This window comes from Neltuma alba, unplaced genomic scaffold (assembly GCF_004799145.2).
Source record: "Neltuma alba isolate B1F8T4 unplaced genomic scaffold, ASM479914v2 tig00011475_pilon, whole genome shotgun sequence".
NCBI lineage: Eukaryota > Viridiplantae > Streptophyta > Magnoliopsida > Fabales > Fabaceae > Neltuma > Neltuma alba.
This window is the reverse complement of record NW_021636144.1, coordinates 36,935-60,043: the sequence shown is the minus strand read 5'-3', so window position 1 is coordinate 60,043 and position 23,109 is coordinate 36,935. Positions and strand designations below refer to the sequence as shown.

Below are 23,109 nucleotides of genomic sequence, written 5' to 3'. Positions count from 1 at the left end.
TATCTACAAGTTATATAGTGCTTTGGCGTTTTCCCTTAGTCACTTCATACCACCAATGGCACTATTAACGAAGGGGCCAGGTGCAGCTCATGCCATCCAACCCCCATTCACCTACCATTCATTCCGTCCCTTCTCACAGCATGCGGCATGAAACAGCCTGCTCAACCAAACCAAACGCTTCCTAATTTTTCACTCTCCCTCTTGTATTTATGTATAGCATCCTCCCAGAACCTGCGTCATTATCGTAACTTAACACACAGATCTCAAATCGAAGAAGAAGAAGAAGAAGAACTCATATCATCATGCCGAAGGGAGAGGAAGCAGTGAAGGTTCTGGGTGTATGGGCGAGTCCGTTTGTGATGAGGGCTCGCATTGCTCTGAATATGAAGTCAGTCAAGTATGAGTTCCTTCAAGAGAATCTGGGATCCAAGAGCCAGCTTCTGCTTCAGTCCAATCCTGTTCACAAGAAAGTCCCTGTTCTGATCCATGAACATAAGCCTGTATGCGAGTCTCTCATTATTGTTGAGTACGTCGACCAAGTCTTCTCTTCTGGTCCTTCTATTCTTCCTTCTGATCCCTACGATCGCGCCATTGCTCGTTTCTGGGCTGCCTATCTCGACGACAAGGTATGCACAATAATACGCGTATAGCATTCTTCGTATCGTTTTTTTTGTTGTTGCCATTTTAGTACTCTTCCGATCCTTAATATAAAAACTAATTGTTGAGTTGATTTTAGTCATAAATATAAGACCTATTTATCATATTTATCAATTTTTTCTAAATTACCTCTATGGATACTTCCTTAATCATAATCAAGTAGAAGAGGGATAGAGGATATTAAGGAAGATGATTATAGTGTTTTAGGAAAAACATGTCATATTTTTTATAATTAACTAACTTACCTAACTTCCTTAATCTACTCAAATTAGTTAAATATATCTTATATTAAGGACCGGAGGAGTATCAGTTTAATTTGTACAGTACTTAAGTACGACATATATATATATATATATATATATGACAATTATTCGATCATGATTATGTCTTTTATAGAGTCTTCTAATAACACACGGCAGATTGGAGTATAAATGCTTTGTATAATTAACTGCTTGGGTTTTTTTCTTTTATGGGGTGAAAACTGCTTGGGTATTTGCTACCAAGTTGTAGTTTTCAATGTATCCGTTTGCAGGGTCGGGAAGGTCTTGTGCAGCTGCATGGGAACAAAAGTACTCTCGTTATTTTATCTTTTATTATTTGGATATTTTATGTTCTTAAAATAAATCAACATACAATATGATAAGTAAAAGTCTAAAACGATGATTTGTTAATACACAATGCATTTGTTAATGTTGTTTAATAATTTGCGTTACTATATATATGTGTATGTCTGTGCAGTGGTACCCCACCCTCAAAGCCATGGCTGGAGCAAAAGGGGAGAAAGAGATAAAGGTTGTGATACAGCAGGTGGAAGAAGGGTTGGCGTTGCTGGAGGATGCATACAACAAGATCAGCAAAGGCAAGCCCTTCTTCGCCGGCGACCGTATCGGATACCTCGATATTGCATTTGGCTGCTTCTTGGGGTGGACGAGGGTGACGGAGACGGTCACGGGCACCGCGTTGATCGACGAGTTCAAGACGCCGGGGCTGGCCAAATGGGCTGAAAAGTTTTGTGAAGATGATGCTGTGAAACCTGTTATGCCCGAGACGAAGAAGCTTGTTGAGTTCTTCCATGTTATTCGTGCAAAATTTGGCGGTTCTGCTTGAATATTATATATGATTCCTAGTATTTTCTTGAGAGTAATGTCGGAAATATTGAAAATAGCGTATGAGAACAATTACAATTTCAGATATTTGAGTTAGCTTGATGACTTTGTAGGTGGCGAGGAGGTTTAGTCTCACTTAACCTTTTAAAACTATATTGGGGGTTTTGTACGTTCTTTTCAAGTTTATAAACAAACCTTCAACACAAGGGTTGACTGGCTGTTTGTTCAAGATTGAACTGCGGAGTGCAGTAAGCAGGAAGGAGTTACACAAAATTTAATTAATACCTCTTTTTGTGTGTTTGACTGACAATTTGCTCAAAATACATGTAATATTTTTATTGGCTGGACATTTCTGCTGTCTCATCCTAACCTGTGTTCTGCCCTAGTCAAATTAAAATATCTCGAACTGTACTTTTTATGAATGAGAGCGGTCGTTGGCAATTGGCATTGCCCTCTCACGACGGTAATCAACGCAAATAGGCCCACTTTGTTTTCACTTATTTTTGTTTTAAAAATATGATTAATTACTTTATAGGGAAAATGATAAAAAAATTACTGTTAAAATTTGAAATGACAAAATGGGCATGCAAATAACTGAAATGACCAAATGGGCATGGGGTATCAATCTGGAATTTTGTCAATTCGGTAGAAAGACTAAAATGCCCTGAACCTCTTGAAGATATGAATTGGAAGAAAACAATAATATACCAGAAGAAAGAAAGAGCTGAGAAGACGAAGCTAGAGCAAGGGTCGAAATCTGGAAAGAGGGAAAAGGTAAGCAATTTTTCCGTTAAAATGCTAGTATCACTCGATTTCTTGACTCGCTTTGTTGCTGCATGCTCGAATGGGGATGGGTCTGTCAGTGTAGAGGGTTTGGATGAAGAATTTGACCAGCATGAGAGAGTGATGCGTCGGAAATGGAAAAATGGTGACAAACAGTAAGCACGAGGTGGTCAGTGTTGTTAAATTCATTAGTGAAATTGTAAAATCCTATATTTAAGTTGTCAATGGAGTAAGTGGGTGTGTGTGTGTGTTTTGGGTGTTTCGAAAGATAAATGAAATTGATTATTGGGGAACTAAAATATTGATTTATGCTTCGTTGTTGCAGGTTAGCAGGCTTTGATGACATCTAACATTGGGTCTAACATTGAGGAATAATTTTTTTGGTGTAAATAGAATAACTTTTGAACCCTTAATTTTTTTGGGAGAATAGTTGATAGAGAGGTTATCCTTTTTGTAAATGATGTTAACTGGGTAGGATATGTTTGTAATCTGAATGACAAGGAAACATTAGGTGGTGGTTTAATTTTAATGTTAATTTGTCATTTGAATACAAGTTATGTAACTTCTGTCATAGGCGTACTGGTTTTTGGTAAATATTATCACTCCAGTAGTCAATTCCATTATACATGTAGTAAAGTCTGAATGTTAATATAAACATATTATGATGTTCTTCAGGTGTACTTGTATGCTATTTTGTCAACACATTTTACCATTTGCTTAATTCCTCCAAGGGAGATGGCGGTTGCCAATGGGCATGACCAGAGTGGTTAATTTGATTACAAATGTTGTTATTCACATTACAAATGTTGTTATTATCATTATTAGGGTAGTGAGTGGCTATGGCATGTCATCTTACAAGCATGTGTGTGTGTTCATTGCTGTTGGGGCTATTAATGCTTGAGGTTGCGGGATTCAAGTTTTGAAAATTTAGAAGCTGATATAATGGTGTTCAGAGACTGTTTAATGAATCTGAATTATATATTAGCATGTTTTGAAAGTGAAAATAATTTACAGATTATATATTACTGCTAGTTGAAATGTTTTGAAAGTTAAAAGTTGATTCAATACTTGTAAAATATTTGTATATATATGAATTTGTGGGTTATTGCTTGTGAATTGATGCTTGTGAAATTAAAGTATCAAGGCATAAAACTGATTTTCCTTTCTTTTTTTTTTAAAAAAAACTGTTGGTTTGAGGATTGAAGAGCTAGAGATTAAAAACTGATTAGGACATAATGATTTATGTCTCTAAGTGCTGAATTATGATTGTGTTGTTTGAATCAGATTGTTTTTCAACCTGTGAGCTCAAAGTAGGAGCTGAAAAATCAGTTTCAAGTTACTGAATTATGCATTCGTGTGGTGGCTAGTGAATCATGACCTTAATTCAAGACATGACAAAGCATTGAGCTTGTTTTCATCAAATGAAGCCACCACACTGACCAAAAGACAGCATCTGTGATAGTAGTAAAGATTACGTAAATTAAACATATAGTATTTGTGAAAGTAGTGTTCATATATTATCAAAATACTTGACTTATGGTTGTAGGTTGTAAGTTATGATATTTGTTGGCTTAATTTAAATCTTTTTTAGAATAATTTCACTAAACAAGTAATGATAATTATAGCATGCATAATGAAAGTTGTAACTTCTGTCATGACATTTGCAACTCAATTATTTGTACCCCAAATTACATCTATTTGGACCCAAATTTCACTACACACATAATGGGATTAACAACATTCGTAATGAAAGTGACCACTTCCGTATTGCCATTTGCAACTCGTTTATTTTAAACCAAAATAACATGTATTTGGAGCCAATTTCACTACTCCGATAATAATAATGACAACATTTGTAATATGAATTACAATTTTTGTAATGAGAGTTATCATCCGCTATTACCATTTGCAACTCGTTTATTTCAAACTCAAGTAATATATATTTGGAGCTAATTTCACACTCCCGATAATGATAATGACAAAATTTGTAATGTGAATTACAACTTTCGTAATGAGAGTTACCATTTTGCTATTGCCATTTGCAACTGGTTAATGTGAAATGAATTTAACATGTATTTGGAGCCAATTTTACTACCATAATAATGATAATGATAATATCTGTAACGTGAATTACAACTTTTGTAATAAGAGTTACTATCTCGCTATTGCCATTTGTTAACTCATTTCTTTCAAACCCAAATAACATCTATTTTCAGCCAATTTTACTACCACGATAATGATAATAACATTTGTAATGTGAATAACAGCATTTGTAATCAAATTAACCACTTCGGTCATGCCCATTGGCAACTTCCGCCATCTCCCTTGGAGGAATTAAGCAAACGGTAAAAATGTGTTGACAAAATAGCATATAAGTACACCTGAAGAACATCATAATATGTTTATATTAACATTCAGACTTTACTACATGTATAATGGAATTGACTACTGAAGTGATAATATTTACCAAAAACCAGTACGTTTATGACAGAAGTTACATAACTTGTATTCAAATGACAAGTTAACATTAAGATTAAACTACCACCTAATGTTTCCTTGTCATTCAGATTACAAACATATCCTACCCAGTTAACATCATTTACAAAAAGGATAACCTCTCTATCAACTATTCTCTCAAAAAAATTAAGGGTTCAAAAGTTATTCTATTTACACCAAAAAAATTACTCCTCAATGTTAGACCCAATGTTAGATGTCATCAAAGCCTGCTAACCTGCAACAAAGAAGCATAAATCAATATTTTAGTTCCCCAATAATCAATTTCATTTATCTTTCAAAACACCCAAAAAATACACACATCCACTTACTCCATTGACAATTTAAATATAGGATTTTACAATTTCACTAATGAATTTAACAACACTGACCACCTCATGCTTACTGTTTGTCACCATTTTTCCATTTCTGACGTGTCACTCTCTCGTCCTGGTCAAATTCTTCATCCAAACCCTCTACACTCACAGACCCATCTCCATTCGAGCATGCAGCAACAAAGCGAGTCAAGAAATCGGGTGATACTAGCATTTTAACGAAAAAATTGCTTACCTTTTCCCTCTTTCCAGATTTCGACCCTTGTTCTAGCTTCGTCTTCTCAGCTCTCTCTCTCTTCTGGTATATTATTGTTTTCTTTGCGGTTCATATCTTCAGAGAGGTTTAGGGCATTTTAGTCTTTCTACCGAATTGACAAAATTCTAGATTGATACCCCATGCCCATTTGGTCATTTCAGTTATTTGTATACCCATTTTGTCATTTCAAATTTCAACAATCCTTTTTCTGGCATTTTCCCTCCTTTATAAGTAATTTATAGTCTTTAAATTAGGGACTGTGTGTCATCAATTTTATAAACTTCAATTTTAATTTATCTTAACATTTAATGCTTATTTTTTAATATTGTCCTTAATTATTTCTCTCTTATCATTTTTTTCATATATTTTTTTATTTTTCTTCTCATTTATTATAAGGACATATTTTTAAAAAATATTTTTAATCTATTTATTATTTTTAACTAATTTTAACTAATTATTTATTATATATTTGTGAATTAGTTATTTAAAACTTATTTTAAAAATAAACTTTTTTTTTTAGTGACTTAAAATAGAACTGAGCTCTAGCAAGTAATAAAAGCACAAGTCCGTATTAGACCGGTGGCATTGCCATACGAAATTAATGAATACAACTAATAGCAACAAGTATGCATTAAAGCGATGGCCTTGGTGCATCCCCCTCCACCACAAAAAGTCGCCGACCCTCTTCCACATTTACGTTCTGCCATTAATGACCCCACTCTCCTCTTTCATCCAACCATTAGACTCTTTTCACACTATGATGCACCAACCTGCCAAACCGTTTCTGCAGGTTTTTAATTTTCACAGCAGCCCTTGTATTTATATGTACCCCCTACCACAACCTGCCATGTCATTTGTAAATCTGTAACTTAAACACATTGATCGATCAGATATGTCGGAGGGAGAGAAAGTAGTGAAGCTTCTGGGTGCATGGCCGAGTCCCTTTGTGATGAGGCCTCGCATAGCTCTGAATATTAAGTCTGCGAGTTATGAGTTTCTTGAAGAGACTTTGGGATCCAAGAGCCAGCTTCTGCTTCAGTCCAATCCTGTTCATAAGAAAATCCCAGTTCTGATTCATGGAGATAAGCCTGTGTGCGAGTCTCTCATTATTGTTGAGTACGTCGACCAAGTCTTCTCTTCTGGTCCTTCTATTCTTCCTTCTGATCCCTACGATCGTTCCGTTGCTCGTTTCTGGGCTGCCTATCTTGACGACAAGGTACTTTTCTTCGTTAGGCTAACTCCGATTCTTAAGAGTTCCTTTGTTTACATTAGCTTTCTGGAAGTGATGCTGTGATGCGCATGTGAAAATAATTTTATTTCGATTTGTATGAAAACATATTTTTAAGTGCTTTTGGTGCGACCAAACTGGGGACTTGGGTAGAATTAAAAAAAATAATTAAATTAATTATTTATAATAAATATGAATTGATTTTTTTTAAATATATTTTTTTAATCATGACTATTCTTCGATAGAATCGTTTCATATGTGTAACTACTAACTAGTAAGAATATTTTGGAGAATGGATTATAATTTTAAGAAACAAAATAGACTGATATCTTATATTTAAAATCAAATTTAATTCAACTAACTTTAGTATTATATATTAAAAACCCCAAGTCATATAAGCGTGGCTGTCGGGTGATGAAATTTGAAATATCAAGTTGAGAGAAAAGTAAATAAATATAATTGAAAATTTAATGCTATTAGGATGATTTTGTATATATACTAAGTCCTATTTATGAGACCTTGTTTGTAAACTATAAATAAAGTTTTGTAATTAGAACTGGATTTAGTACAAGTTGACAGTGAAATTGTCGTGTCGTGTATGTAGTGGTTCCCTGCGATGAAAGCTATTGCTGGTGCAAAAGGGGACGAAGAGGGGAAGGCTCTGATACAGCAATTAGGGGAAGGATTAGCGTTAATGGAGAGCGCCTATCACAACATTAGCAAAGGCAAGCCCTTCTTTGGTGGTGACCGGGTCGGGTATCTGGATATTGCATTCGGCTGCTTCCTTGGGTGGCTGAGGGTAACCGAGTCGCATATTGGGCTCAAGTTGTTGGACCAAACCAAGACACCGGGCCTCGCCCAATGGGCCGAAACATTCTGTGCGGATGATGCCGTTAAGCCTGTCATGCCTGAAACGGACAAGCTTAGCGAGTTCGCCAAGTTACTTATGGCTAAAACGGCATCAAACTAGTTGCGCTGCAGATCCATGCAATGGCTTGTGTCTCATTTTGTGTCTGTCGTTTTGCCTCGTCACTGAGGCTTTGGCTTTGTCTGCGTCTTGCCTCTCTTAATAAAATTTCCATTTATAATTTTTTTTTCAATTCTAAACATAAGATATACTCCTCCGATCTTAAATATAAGACCTTTATATATTTAGGACCGGAGAAGTAGTTTGTAATGCAAATTAGAGTTTATATTTAAAACTATATTGGTAGTATTTATCATAGTCTGGTTGTTTCATTTTCATTCTGCAGATATATCCATATCCTCCAAATAACAACAGCTTCATTGTGCCTTAACACATGAATCTGAAGAATCCATAATGGGGAAGGGAGAGGAAGTGAGGCTTATACGGATCATTCGAGACTTATTTGAGCGATATTTTAAATTTGAGGTATTTAACTAATTAGAGACAGTTGTGCTTTGGAAATAGTCAGTTGTTAGTGGAATGACTGAATTTGCGTCGTGAGTTGGGTATGGTGGTATTTTCCTCTAATGAATTCAACCTTGTTTAGAACGGGCATTGGAGCTTTCAAAAGTAATTTTTCTATTATGATTTATAGACATAATATGAAATAAGTATACTAGAAAAGTTTTATTTTAATTTATATAAATGTATTTACAAATACTCATGAAAAATTGCTCCAAACAAGAATGGAAATCGATGTAAGGACTCAACCTCATGAGATGAGAGAGAGTTCAACAAAATCATTTGCTGAAATTACTACTTTTCGTTTACAGTAATAAATTGAGCAATAAAAGATTCTCATATAAGATTTTCTCTCTCTTAATTTACCCATCCATTGAAGCATTTTTAAAAAGTTTAAACTCATAATTTCTAAAGGCCTGACAATTCATATAAACCTCGTTTGGAATCATGATTATAAACATGTTTTATTATGTAAATCGAGATAAAATATTTTCTATGCATTTCTTCTTATTAGTCTTACCAAACGCGCCATATAAGATTGCAGGCGGTGCTTCTTATAATATCCTGAAATTTAAAAATTCTATGACCAAAGTTTTTAATATCAAGACGACATTGCTCAGGGAATTATTTTATCTTCTCGGAAATTGCAACATCACATGAAGTTAGCCCTTCATGAATGCAGGTCAAGAAGAGCAGAAACAGATTATATATGGTAAAATAATATTTTTATCATTAAAATTATAAAAGACACTTTTAATTCATTTATGTTATCAATCAACCAACTAATGTCATTAGAGAATACCCATTCTTTTTATGTTTATTCTATGAGAATGACTTATTTTTTATTTTTAATAATTTTCAAAAAATATTTGTTAATTACGCTCTGAAAATTCAAAATTGCCTTATATTATTAAACATACTATAATTTTAAATGGAAGAGATATGAATTATTGAATTAATGATTGTGCGATTGAAGGGGATCGTTGGATTATTTATTGTGTGTGTTTGATGTCACTTGACAAATAAAAAACCATTAATACCAATTAAATGCTTTCACCAATTATAAAATTACTATTGCGAAAAAGGTAATATTGTCTTCGCCGGTGATTATAAAATCAATGTTTATAAGTTATGTTGACCGATATTATTATCATATAATCAGACAGATGATCATTTCGTGATGAGAAGAGCCATTCTTTAATTCTCAGTGCATAAAATGAATTACTTTCATCGTCTTGATGATGCTTGGTGCATCGATAGGATCGCTGAGCTGGCCACGAAGCTAATGATATACCCAGAATCGTAATATTTGAAAATGACAAGGGAGAGTTAAAACTTCTTGTTTATATATTCTAACAAATGATTATGATCGAACCCATTTGGGTCCATCCTGATGGCAGGGAGTGAGCTGAAGCTTCTGGGCAGATGGTCGAGCCCTTTTTCGATGAGGGCGAAGATTGCTCTGAACATCAAATCACTTGAATTTGAATACTTCGAAGAGCACATGAACCCCAAGAGCGATCTTCTTCTTCAATCCAATCCAGTTTACGCCCTAATCCCAGTTCTTATCCACCGTGGCAACCCATCTGCGAATCCCTCATTATTGTCGAATATATCGACGAGAATTGGTCCTCTGGCCCCTCCATCCTCCCCTCCGACGCTTATGATCGCTCAACCGCTCGATTCTGGGCTGCGTACATCGACCAGAAGGTAACAGAATTTAACTTTCCGAGAAAAGAAGTGTGTGTTTTCCATCAATTTCTGGGTTTTCTGAATGAAATTTGTTTCTCTGATTGTGGTAGTGGTTTCCCTCAATGAAAAGCATTATAACTGTGGAAGATGAGGAGTCAAGAAAGCCATACTATGAGACAATGGACGAAGTGGTTGGGAGGATGGAGGATGCGTTTGGGAAAATCAGCAAAGGAAAACCCTTTTTTGGTGGAGACCAGATTGGATTCATTGACATTGCTTTTGGAAGCAATCTGGGCTGGCTCAGTGTTGTAGAAACTTTGTATGGACGAAAGTTTCTTGTAGAGGAAAAAGCTCCTTCTCTGGTGAAATGGGCTGAGAGATTTGCTGCTGATCCTGCTGTGAACGGTCTCATACCTGAAACTGATAAACTCATAGAGCTCGCCAAGTTCCTTCAGATCAAATGGAGAACTGCAATTGCCAAGAAGTAGAAGTAGAACTAACGGCTGTGTTTTGCTTGCTGGTGTAAAATGTAAATGCTCTTATGCTGTTGTTGTATGGCTAAATAAAATGGTGATACATTATTTAGGGTGCTTCTTACAAGTTTTTCTTGAATTTTCTTCTCTTTTGGGCTGCACTGTCATTTGTAGCAGCAAACAAGTGCTTTGGATTTGATTAGATGATTTCAGAGTCCAATGGTTGTCTTCTCTTGCTGCCAATTTGAAGAAATAACATACTAGTATCTCCTCAATGTACTTTTCATAACACTGCTTCATTACTTGAAATTCAAAATCTGAGTAATACTGGATCTTTTTCTCGGGTCCTTTTCTGATATTTTAGGCTATTGTAGGCTCCAGATATTTGAGGGCATTGTGAATTATCCTAGCTGCAATATTCGCAAGAGCGTGGGGTTGAAAAACATCAAACTTGCAAGAACAGAAGACACTGATGAGTAGGAAAGTGCCATGCATATTCTCAGAGATTGCGCTTATGCTGAGCAGTTTTGGAGGCAGCTTATCAAACCAAAGTATTATGCGCAATTCTTCAACTCTCCCTTGAAAAACTGGTTTGCTTTAAATCTGAAAAGAGACTTGGGTATGCATGAAGATAGTAATTGGGATTTAAAATGGGCTGTCACTACCTGGAAATTATGGTTATGGAGGAATGAGATGGTGTTTGGCTCTGATTTTCAAAAGCCTCCTGATCCAGCAGTAGTCATTGAAAATAGCCGGGGAAATTATGTCATGATCCAGGATGATGCTAGAACAAACCTGTCTAATACAAGTGGGGGTTCCTGGAAACCTCCATACTTAGGTTGGATAAAAGTTAACGTGGATGGTGCTATGACTTCATCTTTGAGTAAAGCTGGGTAGGGGGGTGTTCTAAGAGACTGTAAAGGTATGTGGATAGTAGATTTCTCCTGTTTTCTCGGTAATTGCACTACCATCGAAGCTGATCAGTGGGCTATCTTCAAGGGTCTCAAACTTGCTTGGGATTTTGGATTCAAGAAGGTAATTCTAGAATCTGATTCAAAGAGTTCGATTGATATACATGTTCAAGAAGGAGCCGCGCACCAACTCAGAGAGCTTACTCTGCCTTCCAATACGAGAATACATGTCCTATGCTTGGGACCTTGAATTAAAATATATTCCAAGAGAGCAAGATCAGCTTGCTGATGCTTTGGCCAAGGGAGGTTTATCCAAGTCTTCTCTTTTTGCTACCTGTCCTTCTCGTTTGAGGACCTTATTTGATGTTGAGTGTTTGGGATCAATTTGTACTAGCTTGTATGGGCTCTAGCCCTCTTGTTTACCAAGGAAAAAAAAAAGAAGAAAAAAGGAAGACACTGATGAGTACGGGTGGTAACATAGGTCAAATTGTGGGTTGCAGGTTGACCCGTGGCGCGTTAGGGTTAGGCGATACGGGTTAAAAAGGCCTCGCATAATGAAAAGCCAACCTCCAACTAGTATTTTCTTCTTCTTCTTTTTTTGAAATTTTTTTATTTTTTAAAATTTTTCTTTTCTAACAATTGATAATATAATTTCTTTCAATTCTTCATAACTTGTTTCCTCTTTTATAGTTGTTGTTCTTACACTACCTCCCACATATCTCATATCATCTTTTTCATCATTTATAAATTTTTCTCCTATATGAACAAAGTACAATAGATGCTTTCTAGACATATTCACCATCAATAATATAAACCTGCATAAAAAATCACGCAACTGTTATTGACAAGTCAAGCAGCAACGTTGACAACTGTCGTGGCACATATTTGACAACTATCGTGGTTTGATTGACAACACAATATCCCATTTTGTACTAAGGGCTTCTATCCACCCTAACCTTCATCTTTTTCTTCTTTTGTTACTGAACTAATGCCAAAACAGAGCAAAATCACCCACAATACATCCAAAAATATGACACCCATAATTATCCTACAAACCCAACTTAAATCACTAACACACACTAATCAAAAACACAGTTTTTTCCTTGATTTACTTGTTCATCTTAGACAACAAAAAAATTTACAGTACTAAAGGCAAAAATGATTTTCTGATTTCTCATTCCCAAACACAATCAATCTGTCAAGAAAAATGTTCCAAGAGAGGAGAGGAAAGAAATTTCTTGACTTGAAGATTTATGGAGATTCAAATGAAACTTCTTTGGAGTTCACTAATGATAATGGGGAAGATACTTTATTATTAATGACTCCTTCCTTCTTTTTCCACGCCCTCTCTCTCAGTCATAACAGAGCCACACTGCGCGGGAAATTGACCTTAGCGTCTTCTGTTTCTGATATGGTAGGGCAATAAAATCATTTTAACTTTCTGAAAATTGCAGTCAAATCCCTTTGAGACTTTAGAAGAATTGTCACATTTCAAGAAATTTTTTTGTTGTATATTTACTTATGTGGGATTCTTCCTTTACCCCACAGAGACTTCCTTCCTCTGTTCGTAGAACTCTTTCCAGAAAAATAGAGAACCTTGTTGAGATAGACCATCTTCCTGAAGATGCTAGAGTCCAGGAAACAGATCTACCTCTTCTCAGTCCTTACAGTCTTTATCATCGTACCAACCGTGTTACCAGAAATGTTAGAAACCTGATTTCCACCCGAAGACCCCATGTTAAAGAAATTGTTCAGTCTACCAGACTAGAAAACTGTGGTCTTCCTGCCTCTTCCTCTGAACAATATGTCAATATTGACATACCTCAACCTTTGATCAATGAGTGGATAGCTCAAGGTTATACCCATCTCCATATTGGTGCTATACGTCTTATCCTTACTCTCCATGGGAGAAAAGGAATCCCAGCCACTGCTAAGGTTGCTCTAGTCGATACTACCTATACTACCTACAGTAATGCTTTGATTGGTGCTGTACTGACCACTCTTAGCAACGGTAGTGTCATCCTTACTATGGCTCCAGACTTCAATATCAAGCTTTCAGATCCAACTTTGACGGACAGACTAAAAATCCAAGTCCAGATAGTTGGAGCAGAACAAGATCCCAGAGCTATTGCAGCAACTCTTCATCATCAAGTCATTTATAGACTCTAGAATCATGCTCTTGATCTTCATTTTTCAAATTCCACTAAAGATGCCCTTTATGTGGTTTCTGATAGAGCTGATGATACCTCCATCATCCAGATTCCTCGACAGATCCCAAAAGAAGAACTTGCTCAGTTGATGCCTCTTGAGTGGATCACCAACTATGAAAAACACTTTCATAGTGTTCAAAGGGATGTCCATACTTCTACTTCTCCTGAAATAAAAAGGCTTCCAGATGGCACAGTCAAAACTATCTTCACCAAGCCGGGCCAGGAAGGTTCTTCTGTACCTTCTGGACGTATTTTGACCATCACTCCAGCCTATCTCCCATCTAAGCGAGACCCTCCAATTGCTTGGGTAGACCAGAATGCCAAGCCATGTTATGTGTCTCACATAAATGGCCACTTCATTTGGGATCATGCACCAGAAGAATGTGATCCTGACTGTGAGTGTGATACACCTTACTGGTGGGAAGCATCAGATGATGAAGATGAAGCTGGATGGTCTTACCCCATCAGATATGCCATAAAAAAGAAGAAAAAGGAGAAAAATACATCTCCTTGTTCCCACAAACGTCACCATCGCCACCATGATGATGATGATCATGGTCCGAAGCAGAAAGCTAGAAGCTGGAAGGCTCCTGTCTCTACTGTTCCTTCTAGCAGATTATCTCTATATGATCTGCTTAAGGAAACAGGTCACGAAAATCTCCTCCCTAAACAGAAGCCAGATCCAGTGATTCCTGTCATCCAACAATCCATCCCGTGTATAGCAATGATGGATCCGTATGAGCAGGATTTTCCTCCTCTTGAAAGAAGAACCAACAGAGAAACAAAGGTTACAGCAAGACCTTTCTCTCTTCCGACAGAAATCTCTCCTACTGGTGAAGCTAGACCAGTCTCAGCAGCAGAAGAAGTTCTTAACTGGCAGACCCAGAATGCGATCGGCCAGAATAGAACTCTGACAAAGATTGATTCAAAGCTTGACCTGCTGACTCTCAGAACTGATACTCTGACGAGCAGGCTTGACCAAGTCTCTGATCAAGTCAAACAGCTTTATATGACTCTCACTTCTCAGGCTTATCAACTGGATGCAGATCTGAAGAAATTTATCGAGAAGGGATATATTGGACCAGAATTTACCAAAAAAGAGCAAGAACTGTCACAAATCCAAAAGGATTTACAAAGAATCAAGTCAGATATCGCAAAGGATCATTCACAAACCATCTATGACCCTTATCCATCTTATCCGTCTGGTTTCCAACTTCCTACATACCCAACATCACCTCCTTCTTACCCTAGAGAATCTGATTATAGCAAGGTTTTCAAAATGTCTTATCCTATTTTAAGACAGTTGAGAAAATCACGACAACCCACTCTTTCACCTGTCCAGCCAAACCCTCCTCCCAGACCCCTAGTAAGACCACCTCACTTCCCTTCATCTGAAAGACTTTTCTACCCATCATCCTCATATACTAAACCTATTGAACCAACACCGTCCTTTCAAGGAGTTGTAATAAGAACTCCACCATCATCTCCACCAAAACAAACTCCTCCTCCAGACAGAGAAAAAAGAAAAGAAGTTGCAGATCCAAACAAAACCATAGCCACTTTCCAATCTGTGGATAAAGATCACTCATCAGCAGATGAAACCTCTGAACCTGAGTCTGACTCCTCTATTGAATACAGTTCTGATTCTGAAGCATATCATGCTGATATCTCTAAAGTAGCAATGGTCCAACCAGACCCTACAGTTGAAGATCCTATTGATGAAGACCCATCTGTCCCTCATACGTCTGAGCCAAGAAGAACAGATTACAGACCTACTACAGGTCCATGGTTCACTTTTGATGATCTCCCTCCAGAAAAATGGAGAGACAGACTCCATGAGTTCGGAGCATGGATTGACCTACAGCTTGCTAGACATCATGCAACTCTTGGGGAAGTTCTTACAGAATTTCTCTCAAGACTAACAGGAACATTAAGAGAATGGTATCAAAGTCTCAGCGATTACCAGAAGATAGCAGCAGCCAGAGTTGATAATGCAGGAACTCTCCTAGGACTCATTCATAAGGAATTCATTGGTGACTTCCAGATCATTAACAAAAGGCATCGCCAAGAATACTTTGAGATGAAATGCTGCTCTTTAGACAAAAGAGACTTGCAGAAACATTTTCAGAGAATGTCTGAAAAATACTACATGCTTGGAGGAGCCAATGATGTCAATCTCAGGCATACTTTTATTGCCTCTCTTCCAGATGAACTACTACCAGAACTTCATAGAGCTATCAATGCACTCCATAGAAATATGGCTGACATTTCTATTGGAGAAATATATCAGTTGGCATTAGCAACTGTGGATAAGCTCTGTGAACAACAGAAGTTTTTCAAAGGAATGCTGAAAGGACAGTCAAAGCTCAGGCATGCTTGCAAGAAACCACATCTGAAAATAAAGTGCAAAGATGATAAAGATTGTTCTTGTTCTACCAAGAGAAAATCTCACTATCGTCGATTCAGATATCCAAAGGGTTCTTATTCCAGGAGAAGATCCAGAAAGCCTTTCCTGAGATACTTCAGGAGGCGCAGACCTTACTCAAAGAAATCTGACAAGTGTTACATATGCAAGAAAAAGGGGCATTTTGCAAAAAATTGTCCTAACAAGACAGGAAAGGATGTCAAAATGCTAGAACACTTGCAGACTGTTCTCATGATCAATGAAGATGAAGATATAGAATCTGTGATCGAAGAACAAGATGCTCAGAATGAAGAAACGCAATATGTTCTTCCTTACTCTGAGAATGAAGAAACTGATTCTGAATCCTTTTCTCAAGAAGATGATAGTCCTCAAGGGTATTTATATTCCCTTGAACAGCCTGTGCATCCGTCTTCTTTCCTTGGTTCCGTGGCTTCTCAGCCAGATCACAACAAAGTTACTCCTAAGCCAAATGTCAAGATTCATATTCTTCCAGGAAGATATGAAAAGCCAATTCCTGTTATTGCCTTTATTGATACTGGAGCATGCAGAACCATCATGAATCCTGATATTCTTCCCCCTGAAGCATGGATCCCTTGTGATCAATTTTCCTTACTGCTGATTCAAAGCCCTTCAAGATTGAATGGATAACTCGCAGGAAGATTGGTATTCAATTCTTTCCAGGATGTGTTCTATGGATGAAAGTTCTTGGTAGTGATCTCCCGGGGAAAGATATTCTTATTGGATTTGATGCTTATAATCATACTAGGAATCTTCAAGTCTTGCCTAAAGGGATTAGATATAAAAGTTTCTTTAGTGCATATACTGAAGTTCCTAATCTCTTTGAGATCCAACAGGCACCACCAGGATATGAAGATATTCGAGATCATCTTCTCAAATTTTGTGCTGATAGTCATCAACAATTCTCTCATCCTTTTCCATTATGGAAAAATCAAGAGTTTTTTATAAAACTCCCCTTCAAGAAAAATGAAGACATCAGTCCCACAAAGGCCTCTCATCCAGGAATGAATCCAGAAGATCTCAAGCTCGCTAAAGAGGAATGTGCTGCACTTCTCAAACAAGGCCTTATTGAACCAACAAAATCTAATTGGGCTTGCCAGGCATTCTATGTTGAAAAAAGGTCAGAAATCAAAAGAGGGAAGAAAAGGTTAGTCATTGACTATAAGCCTCTTAATACTTTCCTTCAAGATGACAAATTCCCTTTACCAAAGCCCAGTTCCCTTACAGTCCATCTTAGGGATGCAAAAATCTTTTCCAAGTTTGATCTTAAAGCAGGATTTTGGCAATTGGGTATCCACCCAGAAGATCGACCCAAAACTGCCTTCTGTATTCCAAACGCCCAGTACCAATGGACTGTCATGCCATTTGGGCTTAAGGTCGCCCCATCACTGTTTCAAAAAGCCATGACCAGAATCTTTGAACCTATGCTTGATAACCTCCTCATTTACATTGATGACCTTTTACTTTTCTCAAAAGATGAGGACTCCCATAAAATTTTATTGACCCAGTTCGGGGAAATAATTGAAAAATACGGGATTATGTTGTCGGCAAAGAAAGGTGAAATAGGTGTCAACAGCATAGAGTTCCTTGGAATGCATTTTGAAAATGGCCAGTATTATCCTGGACCACACATTGCAGAAGAATTACTCAAATTCCCAGACGATAATCTGACAACAAAGCAAATCCAACAATTTCTGGGCATTATTAATTATCTTCGGGATTTTATCCCTCATGTGTCAAATCATACCAGCCAGCTGTCCAAACTTCTCAAAAAGAATCCTCTCGCGTGGGGGACAGAGCAGACCTCAGCTGTCAAGACCCTCAAAAGAATTGCACAGCAACCACCTCCATTAAAGATCCCTGACAAAGGGTTACGAATTCTCCAGACTGATGCCAGTGATGACTTTTGGGGAGCTGTCCTAATTGAAGAGATAGATGGAAAGAGATTTTACTGTGGACATGCAAGCGGACAATTCAAGGAGTCAGAAAAGCATTATCATGCTGCCTACAAGGAGATCCTTGCTGTCAAAAGAGGAATCGAGAAGTTCAGCTTCCATCTCAGTCCTTATCAATTCAGAGTAGAAATGGACAATACGTCTTTTCCAAGAATGCTTGATCCCAAGGGAAAGACTTTGCCAGACAGCCAGTTACTCCGATGGAAAGACTGGTTCTCTCGCTATAAATTCACCGTCCATCATCTCAAAGGTCACCAGAACATCATAGCAGATTTCCTCACAAGACCTCAGAAAGTTTCCCAACCTCCAAAAGTCCTGTCACTCTCCAGACCTCAACCTCTTTTCATCCTAACCATCTCTGAACCAGAAATGCCTCATAGAATGAGAGCCACCATTTTCCCTCCTGGATCCCGTCCTGAATCTCCAGCAGATGTCCAAAACCTTGCCAGAAGTACTATGTTCTACTGGCTCCACCGTGTTTTTGTAGATACCGGAATCCACCCTTATCCTCAGCACTTTGATGCCGATGCTCCTTACCTCACTGTTCCCATCATCAAAGGACCCATACCAGAGGAACTTTTATGGTACATCTGGTCTGTCTCAGCCAATTATACCTGTGCCATAGCCTTCTCAGCTGTAGTCGTCCATGATCACCTGAATGACATCAGGAATGAAAATTCTCCTCTTACCACACTCTTTGAGATGATTGCTCCTCTTCCCTACTGGAGAGGAAAACTCTGGAAAATTCTCAAAGAACATCCGATAATTTTCCTACATAGACACATCATGCTTGTGTTGGCATCACAATTATTTCTCACATCCTGTGTTTTTCTTCTTCACAGTTTATGCTTATGGCAAACACTAACCTCACGCTTCTTGGTGGCTCTGGTTCAGTCCCTTCGTTTTGAGGGTTAAGATTGTCCTCAGCATCAAATCTCTGGAATATAATAATGTTGAAGAGACCTATCATAAAGCTCTCAATATGTAGAAAATATTTATTTAAAAAATTTAATAAAAAGAAGTATTTTTACATACCCAAATGATCCTTAGAGCTTATCACATATGGTGTAGCTCAACACGCTTGCCCTCTCTTTTCCTCTCTGCCTCTCGCTCTCTCTTTTTCTTCTGTCTATCACTTCTTCTCCCATTGATTCTTCCCACTCAACCGTCTTCCCTTCATTTTTCTTTCTTCATTTATTAACCACACTCTTCAAATTTCTTTCCTCAATAAATGACTCATTCTCCCAAATTCTTCTTCTTCTTAAATGCCCTCAAGCTTTTCCACCTAATTAGTATTTTTTTAAAATAAAATATTATTATTTTATAATATTAAAATATTATTATTTTGTTTTATTTATTTAAAAAAAAGAGAAGTGGGAAGGAGAGAGAGTGTGAGTTGGAGACAATAAATATGGGTAAAATAGAAAATCAACACAAAAAAGTAGAGACAACTTTTAAGTGTCTCTTATATATAGGAACATGCCATAAGCACCAAATGTCTCTTATAATAAGGAACGGAGGGAGTATTATTTTGTTTTATTTATTTAATTAATTTTTTATTTTTATTTTTTGAAATAATAATTTTTATATTAAAATAATATTTAAGACGTTACATTTTGAGTATAATATATTTGAGACTCTTATTATTACACACCAGACCATGATTTTCTACCCTTGAAAGCAAAAAAAAAAGAAAAAAAAAGACTTTTTGGAAAATCATTATTTTCCATATCCAAATCATGGTTTTTCAATGTACAAGTGGTTTTGTGAAAAAAGTTACTTGTTTGGCTACTTTTTCCAAAATCGGTTTTTACTCCGAAATTAAGATTTTTTTTTTTTTTTGGTGAAGCTCCCAAATTATGATTTTAATTTCTATCTCGACGCACTCCCAAGAGTCGGATGAAGAGTTTTTGGTAAGCATTTTCACGTAAAACAAAATAAAATTCATTTTATGTACTTATTTTATACACTGTCTAAAAAAATTTTTTGACCATAAATTCTATTTTCTAATCTTATTTAAAATATTTAAACTTAATTTAAACAAATTATAATTTATTATATTTCTATTTTTAATTCTTGAAGTAAAAAAATTAAAAAAACGATAATTTTTATTAAAATTTTATTAAAAAGTTACTAAAATTTGTTCAAATCATCAGGATGAAATACTGAAACAAAAAGTATTACTTCCAGTTCTTAATATAAGAGCTAGTTAATTAATTTGAGTAGACTAAAAAAATTAGTTAAGTTAATTATTTATAATAAATAAGCGTTGTTTTTCCTAAAATATTCTTACTAATTAAGTGTATTGGTTAGAACTATTATTATTATAATGACTATTTTGCAAAAAAAGATAAATATAAAAGATAAAATAAATTTGGATTATATATTTAATATTAAAATAAAAATCAAATAAATTTTTATATTAATTATATTAAGGACCGGGGTAATACTGCAAGTAAAATGCCCAAGTTTTATCCGGAAAATGAGTGGCAGAGACTATTGGACTGTTGTCGGCCCTTATTCCGTTCGGCGAAGGCTGCTCAGTCAATTAATACTCTTCCGTCTTTTATCATAAACAATATAAGACTCTATTATATAGATTAAAAAATTAATTAAAGATAATAAGTAGGTAAAAATAGAAATTCTTTTACCAAAATATGGAGAGAGTATTAAAAAAATAAAAAATTTATTATCTTAAAAAGAATTATTAAAAAAATGTGTAATAAAGAGAGATAATAATTTAAAAAATAAAACAATAAATACATTAAACATTAAATAATTAGTGGAGCAAAATAAAAAATTTGTTATAAAAATTTAAGAACACAAACGTTGTTTGTATATAAATACAAGAAATGATAATTATAGCTTATCGCTTTCAATCAAAAGCACGGTCGGTGTTGAATTTGGTGATTCCCACTTTACCAGTTTTCCTACATAAACACCTCACGCTTGCTTGTACTAGTATCAGCTTCACAATTATTTCTCACATCCTGTGTTTTTCTTATACTAGCTACTCATGGCAAACACTAACCTCAAGCTTCTGAGTGGATGGTTCAGTCCATTCGTTTTGAGGGTTAAGATTGCCCTCAACATCAAATCTCTGGAATATGAAAACATTGAAGAGACCTGGAACCCAAAAAGCCGGCTTCTTCTCCAGTCAAATCCTGTTCAGCAGAAAATCCCGGTCCTCCTTCACGGAGACAAACCCATCTGTGAATCTAGAATCATCGTCGAATACATAGACGAGGTTTGGAACTCCGGTCCCTCCATCCTACCTGCAGATGCTTACGATCGAGCCATGGCTCGTTTCTGGGCTGCCTACATCGATGACAAGGTATCAAACGATTAATTTCTCTTCATACTTTATCTTTACTCTTATGTCGATCCCTTTTGGTTAATGCTAATGAGTTTCACTGGGGATAGTGTTCTGCGGCCATGAGAAATGTTCTCGGTGAAGAAGACGAAGAAGCAAGGAAGTCATACTTGGAGGAAGTAGAAGATGTGCTTGTGACAATGGAAGGTGAGTTGCAGAAATGTTGCAGAGAAGAAGGAAAGGGATTTTTTGGAGGAGAAGAAATTGGGTTGGTTGATATTACTTTTGGAAGCTTGCTGCGTTGGTTGAGTGCGATAGAGACTATGAATGGAAGAAAGTTGATGGTTGAAGCGAAGCATCCTGGTTTGGTGAAATGGGCAGAGAGATTCGGGTCTGATCCTAACGTGAAGGGGTTGATGCCTGAAACTGAGAAACTCATTGAATATGTAAAGGTTCTTCAGATAAGATGGAAAGCTGCCGCGGCTTCTGCAAAGTAATCGAACTCGTTTACAATTCTGTAATGAGATTACAAACTGCATTTGGTCTTTAAAATAATTGTCTTTTGACGAGCTTTTGGAGTAATAATAAGCAGTTTCTTTTCTGGCCTCATGTGTATTCATGTTGACTTTTTAAGTAATATGAATCAAAATTCTTGGAGAGACGAAGTGCACATTGGATAATAATGTCCAGCACGAAAAGTCAATGAACATGTTTCTTCTGGTAGCAAATGATGCCACGTTGATTCTTGACATTACCCTGATTCAAGAAATACTTCACAATCCAAAGTTAGTGCAAATTTCTTGGACAACAGAATTGTTCTGCTGTATTGGTTTGCCGGGAAATGAGACCACGAACAGACATCATTAAGATAATGAAAGCTTCCTCTGAATTCTTGATGAAAGGCAATATTTCTTTTTCTCCAAGTGGATGTAGGAGAATGATGACGCCTTTTAAAACATGAATCTGAGTACTTTTATATGATAAAGAAAATTTAGATAGGATCCGATGAATCAACCCTTCCTCTCCTATCTGTGTGGATGACACGGAAGGGGCTCCAAACAAAATGTTTTTTACATCAGAGCAAATGCAGAAAATATGTTCCTATGATTCTTGAACTTGACATCCAAGGACACAATAATAAGAATGAACCTTTAGATGATTAACAAGTGCTTGTCATTTGTTTTAACGCAGAATTCAAATCCTTTCTTAACAGAGCACACACCACCAGCACTTTCATTTCAAATTAGTCTCTGGCAGAAAGACAAAGGAATCTTCAAAAATTTTCATTAGTCGTAGCAAAATCACACAGACTTCGAACCAAAGGTATATTCCAACATGTTGCCTCCCAAGAAGTAGGGCTACGTAACACAAGATCCGAAACCTTATTAATGCTCAAACTTTCAGCAAGATGTTTTAAAACCATACAGGCATATCTAAGGCCTTTTCAGTTTGCAACCTAAAGATGCATCAATATTTGCTGAGAAGAGAATCAAGCTCTGCTGTCATAATTCTCTCAATTTGTTTAACTAGTAAAGCTCAGTTTACTTCATCACTATTACTGCAGGATTAGTCGGCCAGGAAACTCTTCCTCAAAAAGAGAGCGGTTCCTCCACTGGCGTAAGAACCAGACTGTAACCGCAAAAACAGTAAATGCACTATAATTTTAAATGGGATAAATGTGAATTATTGAATTAATGATTGCGTGATCGAAGGTGACCGTTGGATTATTTATTGCGTGCTTCATTGATGGCGCACTTGACAAAAAAAAACCATTAAAACCAATAAGATGCTTTCATCAATTAAGAAATTACTATGTGTAAGTAAT

General features: G+C 36.5%; 3 protein-coding genes and 1 pseudogene across 3 annotated transcripts; all 4 read left to right on the top strand.

Moving 5' to 3' along the window:
* Positions 1-159: 159 nt before the first annotated feature.
* Positions 160-1,867, top strand: LOC114713836 (glutathione S-transferase U17-like). The gene is made up of 2 exons (XM_028898507.1): positions 160-626; positions 1,396-1,867. The coding sequence occupies exons 1-2, from the start codon at positions 303-305 to the stop codon at positions 1,762-1,764; spliced, it is 693 nt and encodes a 230-aa protein (XP_028754340.1). The 5' UTR covers positions 160-302; the 3' UTR covers positions 1,765-1,867.
* Positions 1,868-6,416: 4,549 nt separating this feature from the next.
* LOC114713848 (glutathione S-transferase U17-like) lies at positions 6,417-7,947 on the top strand. Its single transcript, XM_028898525.1, has 2 exons — positions 6,417-6,846; positions 7,463-7,947. The coding sequence occupies exons 1-2, from the start codon at positions 6,523-6,525 to the stop codon at positions 7,826-7,828; spliced, it is 690 nt and encodes a 229-aa protein (XP_028754358.1). The 5' UTR covers positions 6,417-6,522; the 3' UTR covers positions 7,829-7,947.
* A 1,733-nt stretch (positions 7,948-9,680) lies between these two features.
* On the top strand, positions 9,681-10,467 carry LOC114713843 (glutathione S-transferase U18-like; annotated as a pseudogene).
* A 10,485-nt stretch (positions 10,468-20,952) lies between these two features.
* On the top strand, positions 20,953-22,038 carry LOC114713822 (glutathione S-transferase U17-like). Its single transcript, XM_028898496.1, has 3 exons — positions 20,953-21,305; positions 21,395-21,798; positions 21,891-22,038. The coding sequence occupies exons 1-2, from the start codon at positions 20,988-20,990 to the stop codon at positions 21,779-21,781; spliced, it is 705 nt and encodes a 234-aa protein (XP_028754329.1). The 5' UTR covers positions 20,953-20,987; the 3' UTR covers positions 21,782-21,798; positions 21,891-22,038.
* The last annotated feature ends 1,071 nt before the right edge of the window (positions 22,039-23,109 follow it).